A 23,444-nucleotide genomic window follows, 5' to 3' on the forward strand; every position below is an offset into this window, starting at 1 on the left:
CGATTCTAGAGCATGGCTCGACAGGATTAATAGATACTCGTATTGAGTGCCCGAGGCGGGCTTGCTTAACATCAATAACATTAATTAACATATCAACGAGACAATCGCGGAGACGCCCATCCTCTGCGCTTAATACCTTCGGTCTCCTGGGGGTAGCCAAGTCCCTTTATCTCCGAAGCTGGCTCATTCAAATCTTGATATAACTCGTGCGGCACGCGGACGCCCGTGTGCCATTGTTGCGTGAAGAGGCGGATATGTGCTGCCATAGTTCACCATTGTGTCGACCGTACGCTTATGAATTAATTGCTTTGCGAACTCGGACGGGTCGATGGGATCCGATCGTCGCGCTATCCTCTTCGATCTCCATTGATGCCCGGCTACGACATACATCTCCCTGTAATCCGGCCGGATAAAACTTCTGATCCGAGTTACGATGCCGTTAACGTCCCGTGGAGAACGCGCGGCGTAACAATATCCTTTTTGGGTAAAAATTTCAAATGGCTTTATGGCTTTTCGCTACTTTCAGGTGAGATATAGCGACTACGTCGCATAGTGTTCCATGTGTATTTTCTGGAATTATTTAAAATAGAATATCTATATGTTTGTTTTATGAGAGCATTTATTGTATGAAATATGTAACTTCGTACGTATTTTAATGCACACTTGAAAAAAGGTGTATTCTTTTTATTGTAATTTCTTTTGTGATGGCAAGTTAAACATGTATTGCTTTGTATCGTCGCGTGAATGTTACTAGAATAAATATTGACAGATTATATTTTACTTTATTTTATTATTATTTTATTTTATTATATTGTATTTTATTGTATTTTATTATATTTTATTTTAGGAAATTATTAGCGTCAACAATTTTATTCTTTTTTATTTTATATTGTAATTTATCATAACAAATATTGTATGTTATATATATTTTGCGTTATTTTACGAACATAGCATTAATGGTGCATTACATTATAATGTAGAGCAACCGTTATCATTGAAAATATTTTGACAAAATATATAGCGAAATTTACCTTGCAAATAAAACTAATTTGCCTTACAAATAATCGTGATTAAAAACGTACGTATTGCGTAATATGTAATATAAACATATATTTACATAATATATTTTTAATAATAATATAAATTTTCTCTAATCTTTATTTAAGAAGTACAAAGACGCGCGTATTGTGTTCTAATGTTGAATAAATGCGGATTATTTTACATTTATGTACATTTAAGATTACGAATTCAATATTCCTAGCGCAACTTTTACGCGAAATGTGTGCTGTTCGACACGAAAGTTGGAAAGGCGCCTAGGTATGACGACGTAATGTCCCGAAAAGAAACAAGAAGAAGGATCAGTAAGCCGATAAGTAGCACAAGGGAGCAGCAGAGAGAACAATGAAAAGAGCGTGAGCTAGGTAGCGGAGGGTAGTATCAACAAGACGTCATAAATAATTGAAGCATCACGTGGCTTGGGAAGATGGGCGTCGTTACTTTCCAAGTCCGTCTTTTTCCGGTCCGAAGGACGAGGGATATTCATTTTTGATGTGGCTTACGCGGATCCTTCAGCTCTTTTTCCGCGTTCGCTCGAAACTTGGAATCGTGCCGGAGACACGTATCGCTGAGACACGATTCGATACAAGAAGCTTACTATACATTCGTTAGACATGCAACGTATCATAGAAAGACAGATGGGCGCGAATGTATCGCCGGAGGATGTCAGGAATCCTGACAATCGTAAAAGATGCGTGGCAAAATGAAGACCAACGAGAGACGAATGGAGAAAAGCTGAGAATATAACCGGAGAATATTGTCAATTACGCGATGCAAATAAGCGAACGTCACGTTGCACCAGCGATCCGGAGGGGGAAATTTGCAGCTCGCATTCAGGTCCGCGCACAGCTGTTGTCTTCATTCGAGATATACGATGCCTCGTTGGCACAAGTTATCTTGGTACGCTGAAGTGCTTGAGAAAGAACAAACGCAGTTGCTTTCATCGTCGCTGGAATTCTCGATAGGTCTATGAAAATTTGTCTGATAAATTGCCCGATAATACAGCAAACTCGGTACGAACTCTGTTCGCCGTATAACGTATACTCGCGGCTCACAGTCCGTGAAAGGGAGTTGAAAGTGTTACAAATATCGCGGGGTCAGAGAATTCCGAGGTCAATTTTTTAATGGTGTATCATACGTCGAGTCTCAAGTTTGTGCGCGCTGCCGAGAGTTTCTGCAACCCCTGCGTGCCACGGCACGCGAGCTTCCTCCGAAGGAGTCGGGAACAAATGGCGGGAACGATCGCGCAATGTCAAAGACAAAAGGAGACAAAGACAGAAACTAGGTAGACGTATCGCGGAGATTTTATTGTTGCTGGCAGCGCGATATAAATAATTGAAATGCCAGGTCGCGTCAGAATAAAGGCGGAGGTCGCCGCTCTTTGGTCACCTAGCTCGTTCGCATTTCGCGCCTGTTCCAGCAACGACGTCGAGGGTCCACCCTTACCCCTTACCCCAGAGCTCGCGCTCGTCGGCGTTTCACATTTCGCCGACTGCATTTGGCGTCTCGTGTCCGGCCGTGAAAGCACGAACCCTTCGTGCTCTTTCTTCTCGCGCCACCCTGCCGGTCTCGGACGCCGCGACAGGGAGGAGCGCGAGGAAGAGGAAGTTCGCCGAGAGATCTGACGGACGATTCGCAGGAAATTGGATGCTTTTATTTCGCGCGATTTTCCCTCATGCAGCAATGCGCTCTCTCTCTTCCTTTCCCTATTCCTCGCCTTTTCTCTTCTGTCACCCTCCCGATTGTCCTCGCTCTCGTCCAATCCACCGCTTATTCCTTCTCTCATCCGAGCGATGAACTGAACTTGTGACCGAAAGATCGAAAAGATTTCTCGAGACTCGACGTTCGACCGTCGCTCGATTTTTCGGATTGCGTGATCTAACTGCTGCCGTTTTACACGATGTAAGAATCATATACTTCTGTTCGGGGTAATTCCTTCTTCAAGAGAAAAGAGCAGCTCTTACAGTGATCGATAGAACTTATTGCCGCAAAAAAGTAAAAATCACATAATTCGTTAAAAGCACGAACTAATATCGTCTCTGAAAGACCTTGTGCAAGAAATTGGCAGTTATCGATCAAGTAATTAGCCTCCATGTCGAGCATATTTTCTTTATACTTATTTTCGCGATAAACTCCTTCCCTTTCGCCCCGTTTCGGCGATGATGGCACGCAAGTTTCATCGCGATTCATGCGCGATGTTTCCTCTCGACGAATCACGGGCGCGCAGCACGCGATACGGAAATTCCCAGCGAGGGGGGATCCTCCCTCTCCCTCTTCTCGTTAATAAGAATTATCTTACGGACGTATACGGAAGTAGTGTCTCGTTGAATTATACAGAAGCAGCGTTTCTCCGAGCGCGCGGAGGGTTTTGTGGACTACACAGTCTGGAGGGAATATCGTCACTGTGCGTCGAGGGGAGTTGCGAAACACTCGACTGCAATTTAGGACGGCCTTGTCTCCCGGAGTCCCTTATAATCGCGCTGGCTCACCGGGGTATAAAACGGAAACTCGTGGACCGTGCTTCTTGGCAGAGTAATACGGAACAGACAGACCTCGCGCTGCATGGAAACTTCGAAATCACGGTTGTTGCGGCTACAATACCGACGACGTACGGAGTTTCAACGCATTACAAGCGTGCACGCTTCGATCGGCTAATTCTGAGATGATCATTCCGATGACAATTGTCTTTCAGAGAATTTCACTCAGCTGACGGTAAACCAATCTCGAAACGGAAGATGGATAATCTCGCAACGAGCAACATTTTCCGTAACCGGATGTCAAAATGCTCTGCACAACTTGGAGATAACAAGTAAGTAGTTGAATTATATAAAAGCAACTTCTAAAAACGATGTGTGTCGTACAGAGAGCGTGGAAAATAAACCAGCTAAATAAGCAGCTTGGTATTTAAGTCTACTAAATTCAACACCGTGACGCGTGTGTAAGTGACGCGAATTTCGTTGTGGTCGGTGTTGCTGAAACCCGAAACAGAATATCCATGAAGGTACGTAACGTCGCCTTCAGACCACGTTGACGCGAAAGAATCTCAGAGACCGTTCGTTTCGAGCAGGCAGGACGAAGTCCTCTTCTCGTCGAAGTCGCGGTCAGGCAATGGTGGTGGAATGGCGGTTCCTCGGTTCCGCCTCCTCGAAATACCGTGCAATTTGGTGCGTCTTGTCGCGAAGTACCTTAATCGCGACGGCAATCCTCCGAGTGGAAAACGGAGCAGTGGGTCCTGGCGAGACTATGTATACTCTTATACACGTTATACGTCGGTACACACAAACGAGCACGGGCCTCCTGCTACATACATCCGCTTGCGGATAGCTCTGGACCGGAGGAAAAGCGAGCGGAATGGCGAGAAGGTTGCCCGAAGGCTGCGCCAAGCTTACCGATGTCAGTCAGTCAACTGGAAGTCGCTTACCGCGCCCAGACCGCGTCTCGTATTTTACATTTCCCCGTGCTCGAAACCACCCTTATCCTGCTGCCTGCCGTCCCGTCGCCATTCGCGTCTCGCCATTCGCCGTATTTCGCTTGCACAGCTTTCCACGTCTTTTTCGCGCTGCGCCCGAAGCTTTGACCCGGAGCGGCGCACCCTGGCCACGTTCTCCAGAATAGTGAGGGAGTTATACTGCAAATCAATTTACTGCGCGGGTATTCGGACGAGGAGCCAGCCCTCGTTCCGAGGGCGGATTATAAATTTAAATGTAAACCGGCGTGACCCCGGGGGGCAAAAGTGAAGAGCGCATCCTCGCAGGTGCGACCGAGGGTGATGCGGTGAGGGCCGGCGTTTCGTGCAAACATCGCACCGTTGATGCATTGGCCAATGGTGATCGAAATCACGTTATCGTCACGTAGCGTGAGAAATTTGACGAAGGCGTCAATTTATTATCGTGTTTACATATATTTGCATAAATCTGATTTAATCGTGATACGACTTATATTCAGGTGCTTTTCGATTGAATTAAAGTATATTTACACTCGTTGCAGAGCTTACAAAATTCACAATATATTATCGTGCAAATAAGACAAATATGAAATTTCATTATTCTTGCGATTTAAATGGAAGCTCGTTCGTTTTATGGATTCAGGCAAAACGAATCGCGGCTTGACCCGGAATAATGTTCGCTGACGATGCGTCAATAGCAAAGCCAACTGAAAGATAAATCCGTTTACTGCAATACGCGCAAGCGTGCTGTAATTCAGTTTCAGACGGCTGAGTACGTACGATAGAAAAGACTTTAATCTCGGTCCTACAGCGGCGCATTCAAAAATGTCTATTGACTTTTGCGTAGGCTGGCGTGAGTTTTTAGCTGTTTTAGTCATCAGATTGTATTTTGTATCGTCGTTATGCGTAACAAATCTGTATCAGATTGTACAAATCTGACACTGCTTGGAAGAATCTTCTTTCAATCACATACATTAAATGCGATAATTTACTACATTTTCATCAGGTTTTTTCATCAAATGGCACCTTTTCTTGAATTACATTAAATTATATTTAAAGCTATCTAAAGAACAATAACACTTTATTTCTATTAATGTAAAATATTTTTTACGTATCATATTTCACACATTACTTTAAATCCACGACAATTTTTCACAGTTTCAACGGTATTTATTTAATGTTAATTAAGAAAAGTACTTGTGAGATCTGCTTTTTGAATTTTCCTGCATATATCTTGCTTGCGTCTCGAAAATATAGGGAATTATTCATCCTCGATATTTCGTAGAATCACCGTTGAAATGAAAATGTTGGTTTCGCTGAAAGTGGAATAAATTACCAGTCCGTAGCATTGTCTACAGATGGACGAGCACTATATTCTGAACCGTGCAATGCTTTATGCAGCCGTTTATTTGATACACGTCAGAAACGTCGGTAGGGTTTATCCTGTGTTGAATGATTCTCTCGGGAAAACGATAAAATATATAAATGACGGTATATAAGGGGTCAATAAAATTACGAAAGTACACTGACCTCTCCCTGCCCCAGGATGGAAAATCGATAAAAAGCGCAGTCTATTTATATTTATAACTATTCTAATAAAATATTTATAACTATATAAAATATTCTAATAAAACTCAGTTTTCGTTCACCTAATTAACCTGACTTAATTAATATTTATTAATATTATTCTTATGCATTAATTATTAATCATTAATTATTCTTAGGCATTAATTAATATCTGATTAGTGTTATTATTCATCTAATAAATATTATTATCTGATGAGTATTATACAATATCTATGTTCATTTGATATTAATAAATTTAATATTAAATTAAAGAATAAAACAAAAAACAGACTGGAATTTAGAAACAAGATACTTGAGTAGTACAACTTATTAGTAACAATATGATGATTTTAAAGATTTTAACATCTTTTTCCAATTTTTTGTTGTTAGTTTGAAGTACTGTCAAACGTGACAATGAAACGTGACTGCGATATTTGAAGGCTTTCTTTGACATTACGGAGGATAGTATTTTAAGTAGTACGTCTCGGCGGATAGGTCAGACAGTGCGTCATATTTCAGTGTCGGGTGGTATTACGGGGAATTAATCAGACGGCGAAGGGTCGTCCGGTGTTTAAATAGCAGCAGAACAGACATTGCAGTAATTCCGCTGAAATTGTAAAGTCACGAGCGAGTCCGTTCGCCAACGCGTCGTTAAGTTGATCACTTCGGCTTTTAAATCGCGAATTTCGATTCGCTGAACCGTGATGAGCAATTGGCTAGTCGAGACCCTTATTTACTTTAACTTCAATTGCATTTACGCAATAGATCTTAACGAGCGCTTTCTTCACTCCCGAATGTAAATTACGCAAATATATATATATGTATATATATCTTATATATATTAGCTTTCATCAAGAAAGAAGTACTCTTCGAAGTTTTTACTCTCCGATAATCAAGAGTTACTCGTTACTTCTCATCCGCTTGCGAGATCGTCCGCTTCATTGTCCGGTCGATCTTGGAATGCCTGATAAAAATATCGTGGATAAAATTGCGCTTCCAACGGAAGAAATGTCCCGTCGGAGAGAGATTTGACTCTGATCGGTCGACGATAAATGGAAAAACGGAAAAAAGAACGTGATTGGCCAGACCACGGTAAGATCCGCATAATTTCCTTCTAACTCTTTCGAATAAATCAACGTGGACTCTCCTCGCCTTCGGATGAAAGAAACGATCTGCTGCACGGGGAGCTTAAAAGAATAACGGGGCGCCAAAGTGGCGAGAAGAGCAAAGGAGCTCTGGAGAGATGAAAGAGAAAGGGAACACTGAAAAGTTTTTTCACTTTATTTCCCAACGACGTTCCGACTTCCGCTTTTTCCTCTGTAACACTGGAATATACGTACGCTGGCTGGATTTCGGATTCTCGGCCATTTCACGGCTGGATTTTGCGACCGGATGCTGTCAGGCCTGTATCAAAGTTTCACGTGTGTTTTTGACATCCGTCTCCGTGTCGGAGGTAGTGCTCGAAAATGGTATGCGCGGATGTTTGTCAACGTCGAGTCGCTCTCCTCGAAATCTTGCCTTCGTCTTTTCCACAGTTGACGTTTACCGGTCTGTGTGATTTGAGAACGGGAAAATTTTAACGTGAATGCGATTTTCAGATCCGCGTAACGGACGTCCAAACAGCGTAACGTAATCCGTGACTTCAGTGTCGAGCGCGTAAAGGCACGACGGCTATCTGTCATGATACCTGCCAATCGTTTTTGTCCGAATATCCTGCGAAGTACTTTCGTGAACTGTACACGACACGGGAATAAAAGTGATCTAACAGTTCCTCCGAATAGAACGCGAAATAGTAACGACCAATCCACGCCATAAATGCAAAGGATTTCGGAATATACCTGTGTACGTGTATACACGGGTCACTCGAGGATGCACACCGAGGTCGCCGAGTTGAATAATTGGGCCTCGTCGGGTTTTATTAAAACATTGCCGCCAGTGGAATCGCACGAAATGTATCTATGTAACCATCGGTGATTTATGCGAGTTATTTCGCGCTGGGACTACGCCCGTTACATCAGGTAGACGCGAGGGTAACGGAAAATGAGAGTATGAGAGAACGATGCACATGTATGTGTGTGTACACTGGGTGTTTCGTAAAAAGAAATATTTCCAAGTCGTTTTCTTTATGCTTTTTGCATATAGGATTTATATGCAGTACAAAATATTGACAACATTGTATAGAATAATTAAAAATGAAAGAGAAAAAGCAGAGCATTCTGAAAACGGAAGATCTCAGTTTTCGAAACTTAATAGGGATAAAAGATCCTTTGCTTTGCTAAGGCCGATATAAAAGTTCGCACCAGGCGTTGGTAATCACGATACTCGCCGCTTCCGAAGGCATTAAGATTGCACGCGCGATGACTCCGATGAAATTTCGCGTTTCACCCTGTAGATAGGGCACGAGAGCCTATTTTCCATGTAGTATTACTATCGTCCCGGTGCCGCCCGCGTCGGGAGGATGTTATGGATGCGGCGAGCGTGAAATCAAATCTCTAACGATCAGGACGATTCCGTGCGTCGGTTAGACCCGGGGATGAAGTGGTGCACGGATCCACCCTCTCCGGGCTCTCGAAAATCGGACGACAGTCGAACACGACGGCGGATGCGTCTCATCGATCGTGCCCGTTAATCCGACGGCGATCTGCATGGCGCGCTGAGGATGGTGCTGGTGATGGTGCAAACGAGCTCGGATAAGCGAAAAGTTCGGCAGTTTTGGCTTCCGACCTGTCTCCCGATACGAGGCTGCGGGTATATATTTTTTGCCCGACCGCGTGTAAACTTCCGGCCTAGAATCTGCGAGTTCGACATGATTTCGTTTCTCGCTAATGAGACGCAAACTCCACCGCGTAATGAACGGCTCTGGCGTGCATTTCGGAAATTTGCATGTATTCTCACGTGAACTTCTGGCGTTTCAAGTTACGCAAGAGTGATTTGCAACGATCCTCGCGTATTCATGTATGTATGCAAGCACCATTTGCAGATCGAACGATCGTTTTTGCCTCGTGCGAGCGAACAAACATTATGAGATTACGCCGTGTGGGATTACACGAAATGTTAAATTCTCTTTCTCCCCTTAAACGTTGAAACACCGATTTGCAATTAAAGGATATTTTGCTCCCTTAATAAAAGCTCTCTTTTCCCAGGTTCCGGATTATTACATAGGTATAATAATTCCTAATTTTCAGAAAATTATATATGCGGTTAAAGCTGTTATCGAATTGAATAGACATCGATTCTCGATAAGCGTTTTGCTGTGAGAAAAAATTTAATAGATTAATTAGATCAGTGTTTTTATAATAGCATATCACCTCTTTCACGCGAATAAATTTTCTATTCCTTTTTGCCATGGTTGAATCACCGTTGCGTGGTATCTTCCCGAAACCAAAAACGATCCATTAACTAATTTATTTCTGCCAAGACAAATTTTGTTCAGCAGCGAAACGTGTAATCAGCGGTAAAGCCGGAGGTGGTTCTCTCTTTTCCACGTTCTCTCTAGCTTTTACTTCTCAGCGCGGCAGTTTCATTTACCCCGGAACGGGTGAAAGACTACTACTCGACGCGTCCTCCGGTCCGAACGGCATTGTCGTAATGTGGAAAGTTGGCGAATTGGATACGAAGTTTTCCGAAAACAAGACTATTCTGTGCTCTAACCGGCCCGCGGACGGCGAACGAGGGGATGGAGCGGCTAAAGTCGGCGGCTAGTCGCTTCGAAATGAGAATCGGAAACGATAATGCGGTCGCAGATTCGCGGCGGCTCGCTAATTGTCGTTCAATTTCATCGAATCGCCATAGGAAGCAGCGCGTTATATTCTGTCGCGAACGTCGCGATTCAATGATTTCTCCTAAGATTTAAACACTCATTAAAAGCTGTTAGTCCTGCGAGTACTAAATGTTGCTCTGATGCGAAGAGTAGTCTAGAATTCAGGGATTGATGCAAATTCCTTGCACGAACTGGGTCACACGGAAAAGCCGGAAAGAAGACAGACGTGTTAAGCGACGCTTCGTGATCTCAATGCGAAAGGATTTTACGGTTCTTTCCGCGCTTCATGCAAACGTTTTGTTTTGACACCGTTGCGGAAATACTCGTCGCTATAATGGAACGTCGCGCGAATATGTACGCAAGAGTTTATTTGCCTGTTTTGCCATAATATTTTTCTGATTTTTATTAAATTACCGGAATCCTTTTATTGAACAAAATTTGAAACAATTCGCATGCAGACGGAAACTAACGGAACACAAATGGAAACTAAATTTGATGGTAGATATACGGATTATAGTTTGGGACTATCGAATCGAAATTAGATAACAGTTTTTAGAACTGCCGTCGCGCGCCGTCAGTTACAATAACGCGATTATTTAACCATAATAACCGGATTGCGGGCTCGCGCATGCTAATGATTTATTTCAGCGGGATTTCGTATTGAAAGGCCAGCTAAACCGTGCATAAACCATGGTCCAATCATGCACGCCGCGATCCAGACAGATTCGATCGTGCATAATGTGCGGAGATTCCAGCTAATAAATAACAGGACCATTGTCTCGTCCGCGCCAGTCGATCGTAAAATCACGCCGGCAGTAACCGCAGCCGCATTATTTCCAGAAGCGCATAGATGAACGATCGCCGGCGGCTGATAAAAACCGTTCGAATGGCCAGCTCCTCTGTATATGAACGAAATCTAAAGCCATTGTTGTTCGCTCAGGAACAAAATATGGAAAATCTTAACCCTTTCCCCACGATGTGATCGGATCAGGCAGCATCACCAGTTCAAAAAGATTGATCCGTGAGAAAGCCACGAGAAGCGGGAGAGACACATTAAACATATTTTGAACGCGCAGTAATACAAATTTATGTGATTCTACCATTCTCGCGGTGCGCAATCACTCGAGTTAATGTTATTGAAATATTTCCATAGTCGTATTCAGCGGTTAATTCGCGAATTAATGGCCCGTGCGCGACATCAAGTCACATTAACGCGGTTATTAATAACGATTATTAATCAAGTCGACGCCGCTCAAAGCGCCATGAATGTTACGCGTCGGCTTCACATGGGTGCATTAAATTTCGGGGTGTTCCTTATCACGCAAGTTGAATCAAAGTCTACTCGCGGAAGGGTGATGTGTTATAAACGCGCGCGAACTCGCCGTCGCTCTTTGCGGTTTACCATGCGCATATTATTTATGCCGCGCGCAACGAACGCCGCAACCAAACGCCGTTAGATTTATCAACGGGGTGAGCGTCTAATTTGATAAGTGTACGTAGCACGGGCAAACAATTCACGAAGTGTGCTCGGCATACATTATTACAGACTGCGTCGCGTTAGTCGGAGCAATCCGGCGCTAGGCGCGCACCCCGCCAGCGAGACGTCGAATTTCGAGGAGGAATTGTACCGCCTGATATTCTAGTCGCGAACGTGATGTACATGTGTAATCGTATTATCTCCCGGATACCGTCGTGATGCGACGTGTGAGTTATGACAATCTTACGTGCGTGCGAGCACGCGGCGCTTTTCCGCGCGACAATCGCGCGTGTAACGGACGTGCGCGCATGAGCTCTCGAGAAAATCGAGAAAATCGTCGCTATCGAGGCGATGACTCGGCGGAGATCAGCATCGATTTTAATAATCGATTATATTAGAGATTCCAGAGAAGATGACTTGGAATTCAAGTAAGAATTTCACGTATCTTACCGGATCGTGAAACCGGTATGACTCTTTACATGCTTGCATACACCTGCGAAGAAAACGCGCCGCTCTCTTCCGCCCTCGCTACTCACCCTTCCCCCCTGTTGTAATTTTGCGACGAGCCGTATCCCTCTAAAACGACTTTAGTTTAGATGAATCGCTTTAATACTTCTTCACGACGTGAAACTTACTTCGTCTAACGCGCGACATCACTTTGCGTTCGAGACGTCAAGAGATATAAATTTCGGCGCCGCGGATGGCAAAGTTCGCTTTTCGAGAGAAGCCTTTACCGAAACCGCTCCCGGCGCGGATTAGGTAATCTCGCTGTAAAAGTCTCGCTATAATTTATGAAGCTACTTAAACCTTAGCTCTAGAGTATAATAATATTCTCGCCTGTCTATACTTTTTGCGGGGTCGAGACGAGATGAATTCTTCAAATAAAAATTATCCTTATACAGGGTGGGGCAATGACTATTACCACCTTAAATATCTTCTAATTTATAAGGTCCAGAGGAAAATTTATGTAATCAAAATTATACGGTACGAAGGGGGCTAACATATGGCGATAATAATTTTTGTCCTGGTGGAGGCGCTTCGAAGATATCAAGGTCACCTTCATTTTTTTTAATAGGTTCGGTATGTTTTTTTTCCATAATTTTATAGAGGAGCTTAAAACAAGTACGGAACTCATGACACAAAATTATTGAACAAGATTAAATGTAAATGAAAACGATAAAAAATACATTTTTATATTAAATGAAATTTACGTTTAAAAGATGTACGAAATGACGCTTTATTAGTATGTTTTGTCGGAATGTTTTGATTTTGACATTCCTCATAAATGAGGATCAACTTGTTCTTCAAACGGATACATCGATGAAAATAAATAGTGACGTAAACTTATTTCAATGAAAACAAAGACCCTTTGAAGGCCATCTTAATAAGTTCACAGGATAAGATAAACATAAAAAGTAGTATCGATAGATAAGTCAATCGTGCAAGATGTATTCATTTGAAGAACAAGTCGACATGATGGAGAATGATCTCATTTATGGAGAATGTCAAAAAAATTCAGTGAGAGCGCAAAATTTATACGCTGAACGATATCCTAATCGCACTCAGCCTTCGCGTCGAACATTTAAAATCCTATTTATTTTCATCGATGTATTCGTTTGAAGAACAAGTTGATCCTCATTTATGAGGAATGTCAAAATCAAAACATTCTGACAAAACATACTAATAAAGCGTCATTTCGTACATCTTTTAAACGTAAATTTCATTTAATATAAAAATGTATTTTTTATCGTTTTCATTTACATTTAATCTTGTTCAATAATTTTGTGTCATGAGTTCCGTACTTGTTTTAAGCTCCTCTATAAAATTATGGAAAAAAAACATACCGAACCTATTAAAAAAAATGAAGGTGACCTTGATATCTTCGAAGCGCCTCCACCAGGACAAAAATTATTATCGCCATATGTTAGCCCCCTTCGTATCGTATAATTTTGATTACATAAATTTTCCTCTGGACCTTATAAATTAGAAGATATTTAAGGTGGTAATAGTTATTGCCCCACCCTGTATAGTCCACGAGAGGTATATTCTTTTTTTGTGAGATCATACCTATAGGCTGTGCAAGCCGAGAATCCGAATTCATTCCAGATATCAGCATTCTGTAATCATATCCGTTATAAGGAACTTTTTTTATTGTACAGCGCGATTTGCAAAAATATTGAAAAAATATTCATCTGTGATGAATACGAAATGTTTATTGTACAATAGATATTTCAACATTTCACGTTTTTCTTATTTCACGTGCTTTGTTTTAAATAAATTTTTATAAAACAAATAATTTTCCGGAGCGCACTCGTAATAATATCTTCTCTCTTACATATTCGCTTCAAATAAATGCGCCTACCGCACACCGAAAGAAAGGAAGTATACATTTTAACGAATAACAGTTTCGTAAAACTTGGCGAGGAAGTTAAAGCGCTCCAACATGGTTTTCCGAAAGTCGGAAAGAAAATTTATCGTCGAGGTGCGTGTTATGTAACTATGTTAAAAGCTTAAACTAATGCGAGATAGCGGCGGGGAAATCGCACTTTGCGCGGGCAGTCAGAATTATCTTATCACCGAATGTTCCTGCGGCGGTAATGTCCGTAATATAAGTATAATCACGATAATAATAATGAAAGTCGCGGTGTTAGAATCTCACATTTTGCAAGAGCGGTAAATCCGCAGCTTACAAGCGCGACGTAAAATGCGCTGTGCGAAAAATATGGAACCAGCGGAATAAAGAAGCTTTTAGGCTCTTTACATTTCCAAGCACGACGTTGCAGGAGTAATTAACAAGATTTCCTAATCGCTATCGACCGCGTTGATTAAAGCGTTGGTTTTACAGATAACGGGCTTCAGCAGTTTATCCCTTACGCGGCGCAGCCTTATCTTTTCTCCTTGGCAACCCCTGTGTGGCAAAAGGATCCTCCTTCCTTTCTACCTCTTTAATCTTACGATCGCTGTCACGCTTTAACAAGCTGCTAACCAAACTGTTAATCTACGTCATTAGACATCGATATAATTTCTCATTTCTGAAAGGCGTGGTACGATTCTATGGAAGGTGTTCTATCACGAGAATCATGCGGCAGGAGGGAGGCATTAATTCGTAAGCGGTGGCGGCAAGCACGAGAGAGTCGGGAAAGAGAGAAAAGACGGAGGAGCGAGATGCGGAAACGGGACGGAGAAGAAGTCGGAGAGAGTGATCGAAGAGAGGGGATCGCGTGAAAGAAGCGGCCCCGAGCGATTTTCATACAAATTCCCGTGGCGCCGGTAATCATAGCGAAATTAAGGTCATCCATCACTCGCGGGACTCATTCTATCCCGCCACCCTACTTAATAGTATTCCGCTGAGCGACGTAATTTTGTCGCTCATACCCCCGTCCTGACCGCGTGTACGCGGCCGAGCCGACAAGACGGAAGAGTGAAGTGTTAGGGTGCGTGCAGGGAGGGTGGCGGCCGGGAGGAGCCAGGAGGATGAGAGGATTCCGTGCTTCCTGGTTGACGGACGTGATCCAACGTTCTCGGGCCGCGTCGCGTGCACATCCGTCAACAAGCCGACCGGAATATCCGCGGGATGCCTCATGGGGAATGTGAGGGAGTTACCTCTCGCGTGATATCGCGATGAATTAATTATGGATGTGCCGCCGTGAGTCTGTGTGTGTGTATCGTTGTCGCTGCCGCAGCTGCCGCCGCGATGAAGGTAATTTTTCAGCATTCTGCTGGTTGATGTCTCTCGCGAGAGACAAGAGCGGATAACGAGTTACTTTGTTCAGAATAATTCGTGCTATTCATGAGATGAGATTTTTAATTAAGTTCCTGTATTTTTTCGTAGGATTGGTAGGATCAAGTTGGCACGAGCTAGCGGGGATTTCCGACGAAATGGAAGTGCTCTTTACGTATTGAACCTTCATTATGTGGCTATTACTTTCCGGACTACCTACAGCTTCCATACTGAATTGAATAAATATACCTGCGTCCATCTAAATTAATCTTCTCTCTATCTCATTTCGACATGCATTCAATCATTCAATTTCACAAATTAATACTGGACTGTATTTAGTGCTGTTTTCCCTACGGGCACATCATTCATTATTGCAAATTAACTAACTTTGCAGGTAGGTAGATATAGATAGAAATACATACATGTTTATAATAAGCAGGACCACGGGATTATTATGTAAAAATGATATGTACGAAACCATATTGCAAATTCGCTGATTCTTATAATATTAATGATGTACTCGACGATTAATTTATAAAGGATATATTATCACAGTAACGAATGTACTGGTTGCATTGCGTGGCAACCAATTTTCGAGATTGCACAATTGTCGGAAGTTTACGAATGGGGAAGTACGAAATTTGCGCAGCATCCAATAAAGTACGTAAATTAATTTCACACAGTTAATTTGAGAGTACGCCTGGGGTAATGCCTCTACGAATTTCGCGTACGCATTGTTTTCGCTCAAATCAATCCTCGAGCAATGCAGCATTACCGGTAGCTTTATGCTCGCCAAGTTTCGTATAGCGCAAACTTTTAATCAAATAGCTGTTATAATCCTTAAATAAAAACCGTGTTGCGCGTATTTATTTCTATAAATCTATTCGTGCGCATTTATTGGATATAAACCACAATTTTATTAAACGGTGTTAAGCGCTGTCATTTTTCAATGAAAATATCTCTACAAAATATTATTGGGCTAATAATTCTGTCAAGAGACGTATATTTCGGACAGGAACACTGCAATTATCAAGACAACGCGGCGGAGAGGAGTTATTCGGTGTAGCTTTCGATTTCCATTCGAGGATATTGCTGACTATAGCGTATCACTTAATACGACGTTGGATCTGAAATCGTACCGCACGGATCGTTCACGGAATGAAGTGCATGTCCAGCCGAGGACCTGACCCAATTGCGTCTCATCGAGGACGTCCACGTACATTGAGGTGACCGTGGCTCAGCATTCAGAATTAGGGGAGCACCTACATCTTCCGGTTTTCGGTCGAACATGGGATGCCCGAGTGGCCTGCGCTTTGTTCCTTCCCTCGGAATTCACGTTCCATTATCAAGCACTCACGAGTGCCCGTGAAGAAAGTTCGCCTGTATGGGACAGCGGCAAGATAGACGATTTGCGTTTGTGAAAGGACATTTGCTGGAAAGGGAAGGGAATAATATCTATGGAAAGCGATCTGTGCAATATGTAAATATCGATAATCTATGAAACGCGATAATCAGCGTAGAGAAATACTTAATTTAGAATAACATAAATTCTCTTTCTCTCTCTACTGATTAAAACAACTAATATATAATACAATAATTTAAGAAAAAAATTAAACAAATAAGACAAAATGTTTTCATTTCTTACTAATTAAAAATTTTATTGTAACGATTCCATTTCTATTATCTTGGGAAAGAAATCGTGAGATAAGCTAGCCTGATAATGCACAGAATATACAGTAACGTCCTAAATCCGCTGTAATCCGTGATCAGCTCTTTGTTCTTTGAAAGATGCGATGAACGTGATGCAGGACAACGCAAGCAGCCTGTGCTGTGTTGCCCTACATAGAGGAGTCCGGAAAGTTACATTAATTATAACTTAACGAGCATGAACTACACACGTATTACACGTTACCGCGTCGTGTAACATGTGTCGTTTGTCATATTTCCGCCAACCTCGTTCTACGCATGGCGGTCCCGTGTGTGATATTAATTTAGCGTCATGCGTTGCGTAAACTAGCAGAACCGGGTATTTCAATCTCGCTCGTAAACGTGAATCCTCTCCAAAGATTGTGCACAATTTAACAAACAGAATTTTACATCCGGCAAAGCCTCGGCAAAACTCGCTTAATGTGCTGTCTACAATGCGATTATGTGTCTTGTACATATTTTTGATGAATGTTGTACGTGCGGCTGTGATATATCTTCTATCTGCACTCACGGACGCATATCGATCCACCGTAAGAACTTTCAATCGATACGGAGTCTACTTGTTAAAAGACTATTCGACTATTTTCGATTCGCTATTTTTCACGCTGTCGCGCAATTTATAACCGCGTCGCAAATGATCCGCGAAATTTCCCGCGGATTCCGCCTAGCGGAAGTAACACTAAAATTTCGCAGGATTTCCCGCGATAAAGCCGATCAAGCGCCAATATTTCTCCCGGTCTGGGGGAGGATTTGCGCGATACGGTTCGTAAGGGCGGCGCTGTTTCTTCCGGCCGTTGCAGTTTCTCAGGACTGCGCAACGCCTGGAGAACGGAAGAAACGAGGAAAACAGTCTCGTTCGTGCAAGAGTAACGATATTTTTCGCCCTCAGCTTACCGGCCGTTTCCTCCGCTAACAAGTGGAAATAAAGTGTCGGGGGCTCCTACATTTTTTATATGCGTTTAATGTGACGCTTCCACTATGTAGTAGATGCCGGCATAGATTGTTTATAAAGCGTCCCGTTATTTTGAGATTTAATGTATAAGTATGATGCGGAGTTGTATTTCACGTGCTCCTTGTTTGCATGTGCAAGCACTTGATATTTTTTAATTGCATGCGTTCAGAACTTTAAAAGAAGTTGTAAAAATGCCTCACTGACTCTCTCCTTATGATTTTTAACAACTGTTTAAAAGTGTCTGGATTCATCACGAATAGAATTATGACATATAAATACTCATGGAATTTTTATTTCTGCAATTTTCATAATTTTTATACATTCGCATATTTATGTGAGAATCAACTGTGAGATTAATACAAAATTTGATCAGCTAAAGCTATTTTGTCTTTCGGCTGCAACTGCTGCAACACGGCATTTCACACACTAGAAATTTAACGGAAATAGTCTCTTGTAAAGGAAATAACAATAGTGGCAGCACACGGCCACGTGTTTCCCATTCCTATCGTTGCGATGCATCGCCCGTGAACACATCCGCTGAATGCGTACGCTTTTGCGTGCTCCAGAATGGGAACAAAGGGCTCTAGAGTAAGCTCGTACGACGTCCATGAGCTCCCCGACATTGTCGTCGGTTGGTACATGGGAATCGGAAACTCGTCGAGCGAGCTTCGTCGAAAAATTGTAAGAACTTTTGCGGAGCTTGTCGAAGGCCTTTTCCGCCCGTCGCGAAGTTCGTCCACGAACGTGCTCGGGGTGGACGAGCCCGTGTGTGGCGGGATTAAGGGTGCGGGGATTTCTGAAAACAGTAATTTCTCTCTGCCCGACCCTCGGCACTCGCAGCTATATCGGCGTCACCTCTGACTCCTCATCTCTTTCTTGACCCGCTCTCGTCCCGAAAGTCGAGGGGGACTTGAGAGAGTCGCGCTATCGTCTCGTAAAAGCGGAAGTATGACAAATTGAAACGACCATCGAGGAGAGCGATTTCCAATCATATCGCTCCGTGTTGTCCGGCTCTTCGGCTGTTCGGGAAGAGAAGCGAGAACGAAAAGAAATCGTAGATCTTCGGACGAGTAAGTCGCGAGCTACCAATAAGCGACGCACGTGTTTCAGATTTTACTTCGATGAGATAAAAATGATTGCACGAAATTTCGAAGAAGTATTTATCATTCATCGTCGACGTTCGTAAGAGAACGCCTCTTAAGTAATGCAAAATGTCTTGGTGAACCTTAAGGGATCGTTTCGTCGCGATGTCTCCACCTGCTTTATTATATATTCAAAATTACTTGGTCTCGATCGTAACGTGACGTAAGTTTACAGGCGTATGTGTTATGGCTGTATCGGGGGAATGCTGTACCATGAGCGGGATACTTTCCCATAAAGTTTACGGTCGCAGCTATATAAAGGAGCATAGAGGAGGCAAAAGGGTGCCGTTAAGCGATACGAGCAGATCGAAAGAAAGGCGTCACGAAAAAGCTACTTACGCGGTGCCGTTGTGTCGGCCGATGGACACCAGCCGATATATCTGCAGCTCGACCCGCTGCCCAGTATCCGGCACGAATCTGTATGTACACCTCGAGGGCCCTTGAAGATACGGCGACTTTATTTGCCCGAAGCCACGATCCGATTTGCTGAACAGTTGCCTGCTGTCCAGCGTTATGTTGCACACTGAAACGGAACAAAACGATGTTGTTGAGTAAAACTGCGGAAAATTCGATAGGAATGCGGCAGGAATTTAATGGCAAACCTACTATATTAATTTTATAATATGCAGTAATATGTAATATGTCGTATGTAGTAGATATATAAATAACATGTGCGGAAAAATATTTTTACAGCTACGGTTTAATTGCATTTCGATATTTAAATACATTATATACATTCGTTGAACAATTGCGGATTCCCGTTTTGTAATTTCCACGGAGAAATCCCGGTCGAGGGAGACCGTAACAAAAAGGCAGGGAGAAAAATGAAGTGCAGCTAATAACGATTTTTCTTAGCTGTACTTATGTGTTTCATTGGCGTGCCTCGTACAGCCGTTCAGCTGCTGTTTGGGCGACGACGTGTCGCGACAGCTCGGCGCAATATTATGAGACAATCTGCCATAGTGTGTAATTTGATTCTTAATTGCTTCCCGTGGGATGCCGCGCGGAGTGTTCTGTCTGATTGTAGCGTCGTGGGTATACCGTCTTGCGAACCGTCACGTTATATTTCTCGGGAATTATTTCACCGCGGCGTCGGTATCGGTATCGCTTTCACGATCCCGTTTTATAAAGCAAAAGCGAAATTTCGAGTAAGAGTACCGCGGGCATTCATTACGCAAAATTAATTACGCTGCACAGAGAACCGAAGCGTAAATTTGTATATTTATTACAAACTTTACATTTACGTTTTCAGTGCGAATTTGTGAGGAAGAATAGCTGTATACGTTTTGCTATACGGGGTGCATTTACGCGCGGTGCCTCATGTAGGTATATTTTCCGTGATGTTAAACGAAATTCGAGGAAAGAAGGATTTGATGGATGAAACACGAAGGCAATATCGCCCCAAGTAATTAGCGCAAAGAAAGGTTAGATGGATGGAGCATAAGAACTTCGTCAAGAGTAATTAGTTACAAGAAAGAAAGCTCGGACAACACACGAGAGTAATTTCCCCGATACGATTTATCCGCTCGCACAAAGCCGAGCCGCAAACATTCGGCCGAAACCACACCTCCCCTTTTCATCGAGATATCTCGGCGCATCTTTTGAGCATTGCCGAGCGTTCATCCCCTTATACACGTTCGTTTTCCCTTCTCTATTCCCTTTCTCTCCCCCGTTCGCTCTTTGAATCGCATCTCCCGCGTTTCCGCGCCGTCCCACGCGCGTGCGAGCCGTTTCTAAAGATCTCGGCCGCGTGCGCTTTAATTTCCACTTGTTCGCACGACACGGCGCGGCTGCAAAGCGAGAAGCAGCACGAGGCAAGTGGCTTAATGGCGCGAATCTTGTTTCTACCTGTCGGGACAGACTCAAAGAGATTGCCCGTGTCTTCTCGACACGACGTAATTATATTTTCCGTAGGACCTGGTGGCAAACACATTAGTCAGAGTTGATCGCCGGCGGACACCGCGCGCGGAATGAATTCCGTTTACGTTGACCGTCAGAGTAACAAATTTCATGTTTATGTCACGCTCGCGTGCACATTAAAATCAAGTCAGACATACTTTTTCTCGTCAAAATGCATAATTACATAATGGTTAGGTTAGGTTACAGTTGCTTTAATTAACGCCTGAATCGAGTATAATTACACGACGATTCTTTTATGTTATTTAAATGCTACGTAGAGCTGTTTTGTATTATTTAAGATACAATGTGCAAACAACACCATTTCGCTTTAAAAGAACGAAATGTTGCTGCACATTAAAACTTGTCTTTACGATACTTGATCCTTCGACTGCTATCGATTCAGTGATAATCACTCGCTGGATACTATTAATGTCTTTAATCGCTTAACTCTTTTTAACAGTGACTTAAAGATAATGTTAATAAGCTGCAGTGTTAAAACTATCAAACAAATGTTCTGGTATCATATAATTTATTTATATTACGACAAACTTGTCAGCTTAACATTACACAGCGAGCTTACTTTCGGAAAAGCCACAGTCAAAGGTTTGTGCAAATGATTTTTGACGTTACTTACTGTTTGCACAATGTTGCTCCAAGCCACACTGAGCACATCTATCAGGCGAAGCTGCGCCGCAGCTGCATCCACCTGATGGTACGCAGCAAGCGCAATCGTAGCTGGACGAGTTGAAGCTGCAGGCGCAGCCAGTGGTGCTCTGTGTCCAGAGATCAACTTGACCTGAAATGAGATACGTTGTTTTATGAGATGATACTCCGCTCATGAAAACATTTATGCGTTTTGTGTTAAACACGGGCAGCGTATCAAATACTCGTATCATATTAAATAAACATAGTGACACGCGGGAACGTTGAGCGCTAAATGTGAACGTGAATACGCGACGCGCAAATAATATATAAAAGATATAAATTATTATAAATTATTATAAAAGATATGAAGAACATTAATACGTATAATATTTACCTTAAAATACCGCAAAATATAAAATTAATAACGCTTTTAATCATATTTTTGTAAAAATAAATGTAGCAAAAGCTAAAATTTCTATAAAAATTAAAAATAACATGAGGTTTAATTTCCGCGATATTTTCTGTGACCCAGAATTTTTATAATATCGTCGAAATTGGATCAATTATTAATGCCAATACTTTATTCGATATTTGCGCAGGAATTTTAATTATCGATAATATGAATTTTCCACTAATATTATCGCGCATAAAATGTACTTTACCCGGGTCGCTTGTTACTTGGAGATTATCAGCGGAATTACATTGAGTGCCCCTGCATCCAATTCGCATCCTGATTGACGGTGCATATATTGTTACGAAGATAATAATCATGTATGCTCAATAATGTCTCCAATACCTATAGCATTAGGATTAAACCGCACGCGAGCTCTTTGTTGACCCTAGAAATACCGTGCATGTTGCACGCATCCGGATGTACGATGCGTAAATAACAGAATATTCAGTACGACGGACCGATACGACGTCGCATCAGTGAGTCGTTTAATTGACGTCACCAGACACACATTCATCGATGTCAAATAAAATTTACCTATGATCGGCTTCGAGGTCGACCGATTCTACGGTTCGCATCCGTCGAATAGTCGAACCCTCGTAACGAGGCGCTCGGCCGAGCGCTTTTCAGCAATCGAAGCTAAATACTAAAAGATCCCCTATCGTGGATGAACGACCCGCTAGCTTTGTCGGACGATTTTGAGCCGCTCCACTCGTGCTGCTTCTGGCCCAACATTCCTGGCACGATATTGCGTTTTTCGTCATCGTGTCCGCGGCCGTTTCGCGCTTCCCTCGTCTCTCATGTTCCCTTCATAGCGCGCTGTCGCGCCCTTTTTTTTCGGCGCGCGCCCTTACGCGGTTGTGCGCACGTCCCGGGGCAGCAATAAATAGAAACGCAGAGAAAAACGAGAGACAGGTAGAGGGAAACAGAGAGGTAGACGAGATACAATCCCCCGTCGAGCGATTGTTCATTGTTTTTCAGCGTTCACTGACCGAGCAGGATTGCATTCGTCGCGCCTTCACGTTTTTCTTGTCGCTCGCGTCTCTCGTCCGACGATTTTCCGAACGTGCTCGATGAACCGCCAAAAATACGGTTATTAATACAGTATAAAGGTCACCTCCCCTGCACCTCTGGCGCTCTGTCGATAGTCGAACCAGTGCGCGGCGGTTTAGCGTGTCCGGGGGGAGAAAATTTCTCGCCCGATTACGCAAAAAGTTGGCGAACGCCACGTCGCGTTAGTTGACTCTGCGGAATCCGATAAAATCCTTGATAAAAAGTCTTTAGCACCTCGTTTTGTGATTGAATGAACGTCGTTCGAACAACTTGCATGCTGTAGCGGCGCCGCAAAACAGAACGTTTCTTCCTTCGACAGAAAGGACGACCCCGAGGACGCGTGTCAAAAGTTTCCGCCGCGCGGAATAGCGGTAATGGCGGTAATCCGATTTTAGACAAGCGGATATGCGCCACGGGCTTCTTGCCCGTGGATTACATATTTCTATCCATCTTCCTCGGTTCGACTGCCACGCGGAAAATTCGACGCCATTCGTTTCGGGGACTCCTAATCCGTGATTTTACATCCAAATGGCTTTCTCGGTCGTCGCGAGAACGCCCGATAGCGAGATC

The 23,444-nt window shown here is 43.0% G+C and overlaps 1 protein-coding gene across 6 annotated transcripts in view; it reads right to left on the reverse strand.

The window, feature by feature from the left end:
• Positions 1-23,444, reverse strand: part of LOC105286970 — a 242,273-nt gene that overhangs the window by 131,281 nt on the left and 87,548 nt on the right. For all 6 annotated transcript variants that reach the window (XM_011352311.3, XM_011352312.3, XM_020034205.2 and 3 more), the window contains 2 exons: positions 21,360-21,521; positions 19,166-19,349 (listed from right to left, as the gene is read on the reverse strand). In XM_011352311.3, coding sequence (XP_011350613.1) covers positions 19,166-19,349; positions 21,360-21,521 — 346 coding nt within the window. The remainder of the gene's footprint in view (positions 1-19,165; positions 19,350-21,359; positions 21,522-23,444) is intronic.

This window comes from Ooceraea biroi, chromosome 4 (genome assembly GCF_003672135.1).
Source record: "Ooceraea biroi isolate clonal line C1 chromosome 4, Obir_v5.4, whole genome shotgun sequence".
NCBI lineage: Eukaryota > Metazoa > Arthropoda > Insecta > Hymenoptera > Formicidae > Ooceraea > Ooceraea biroi.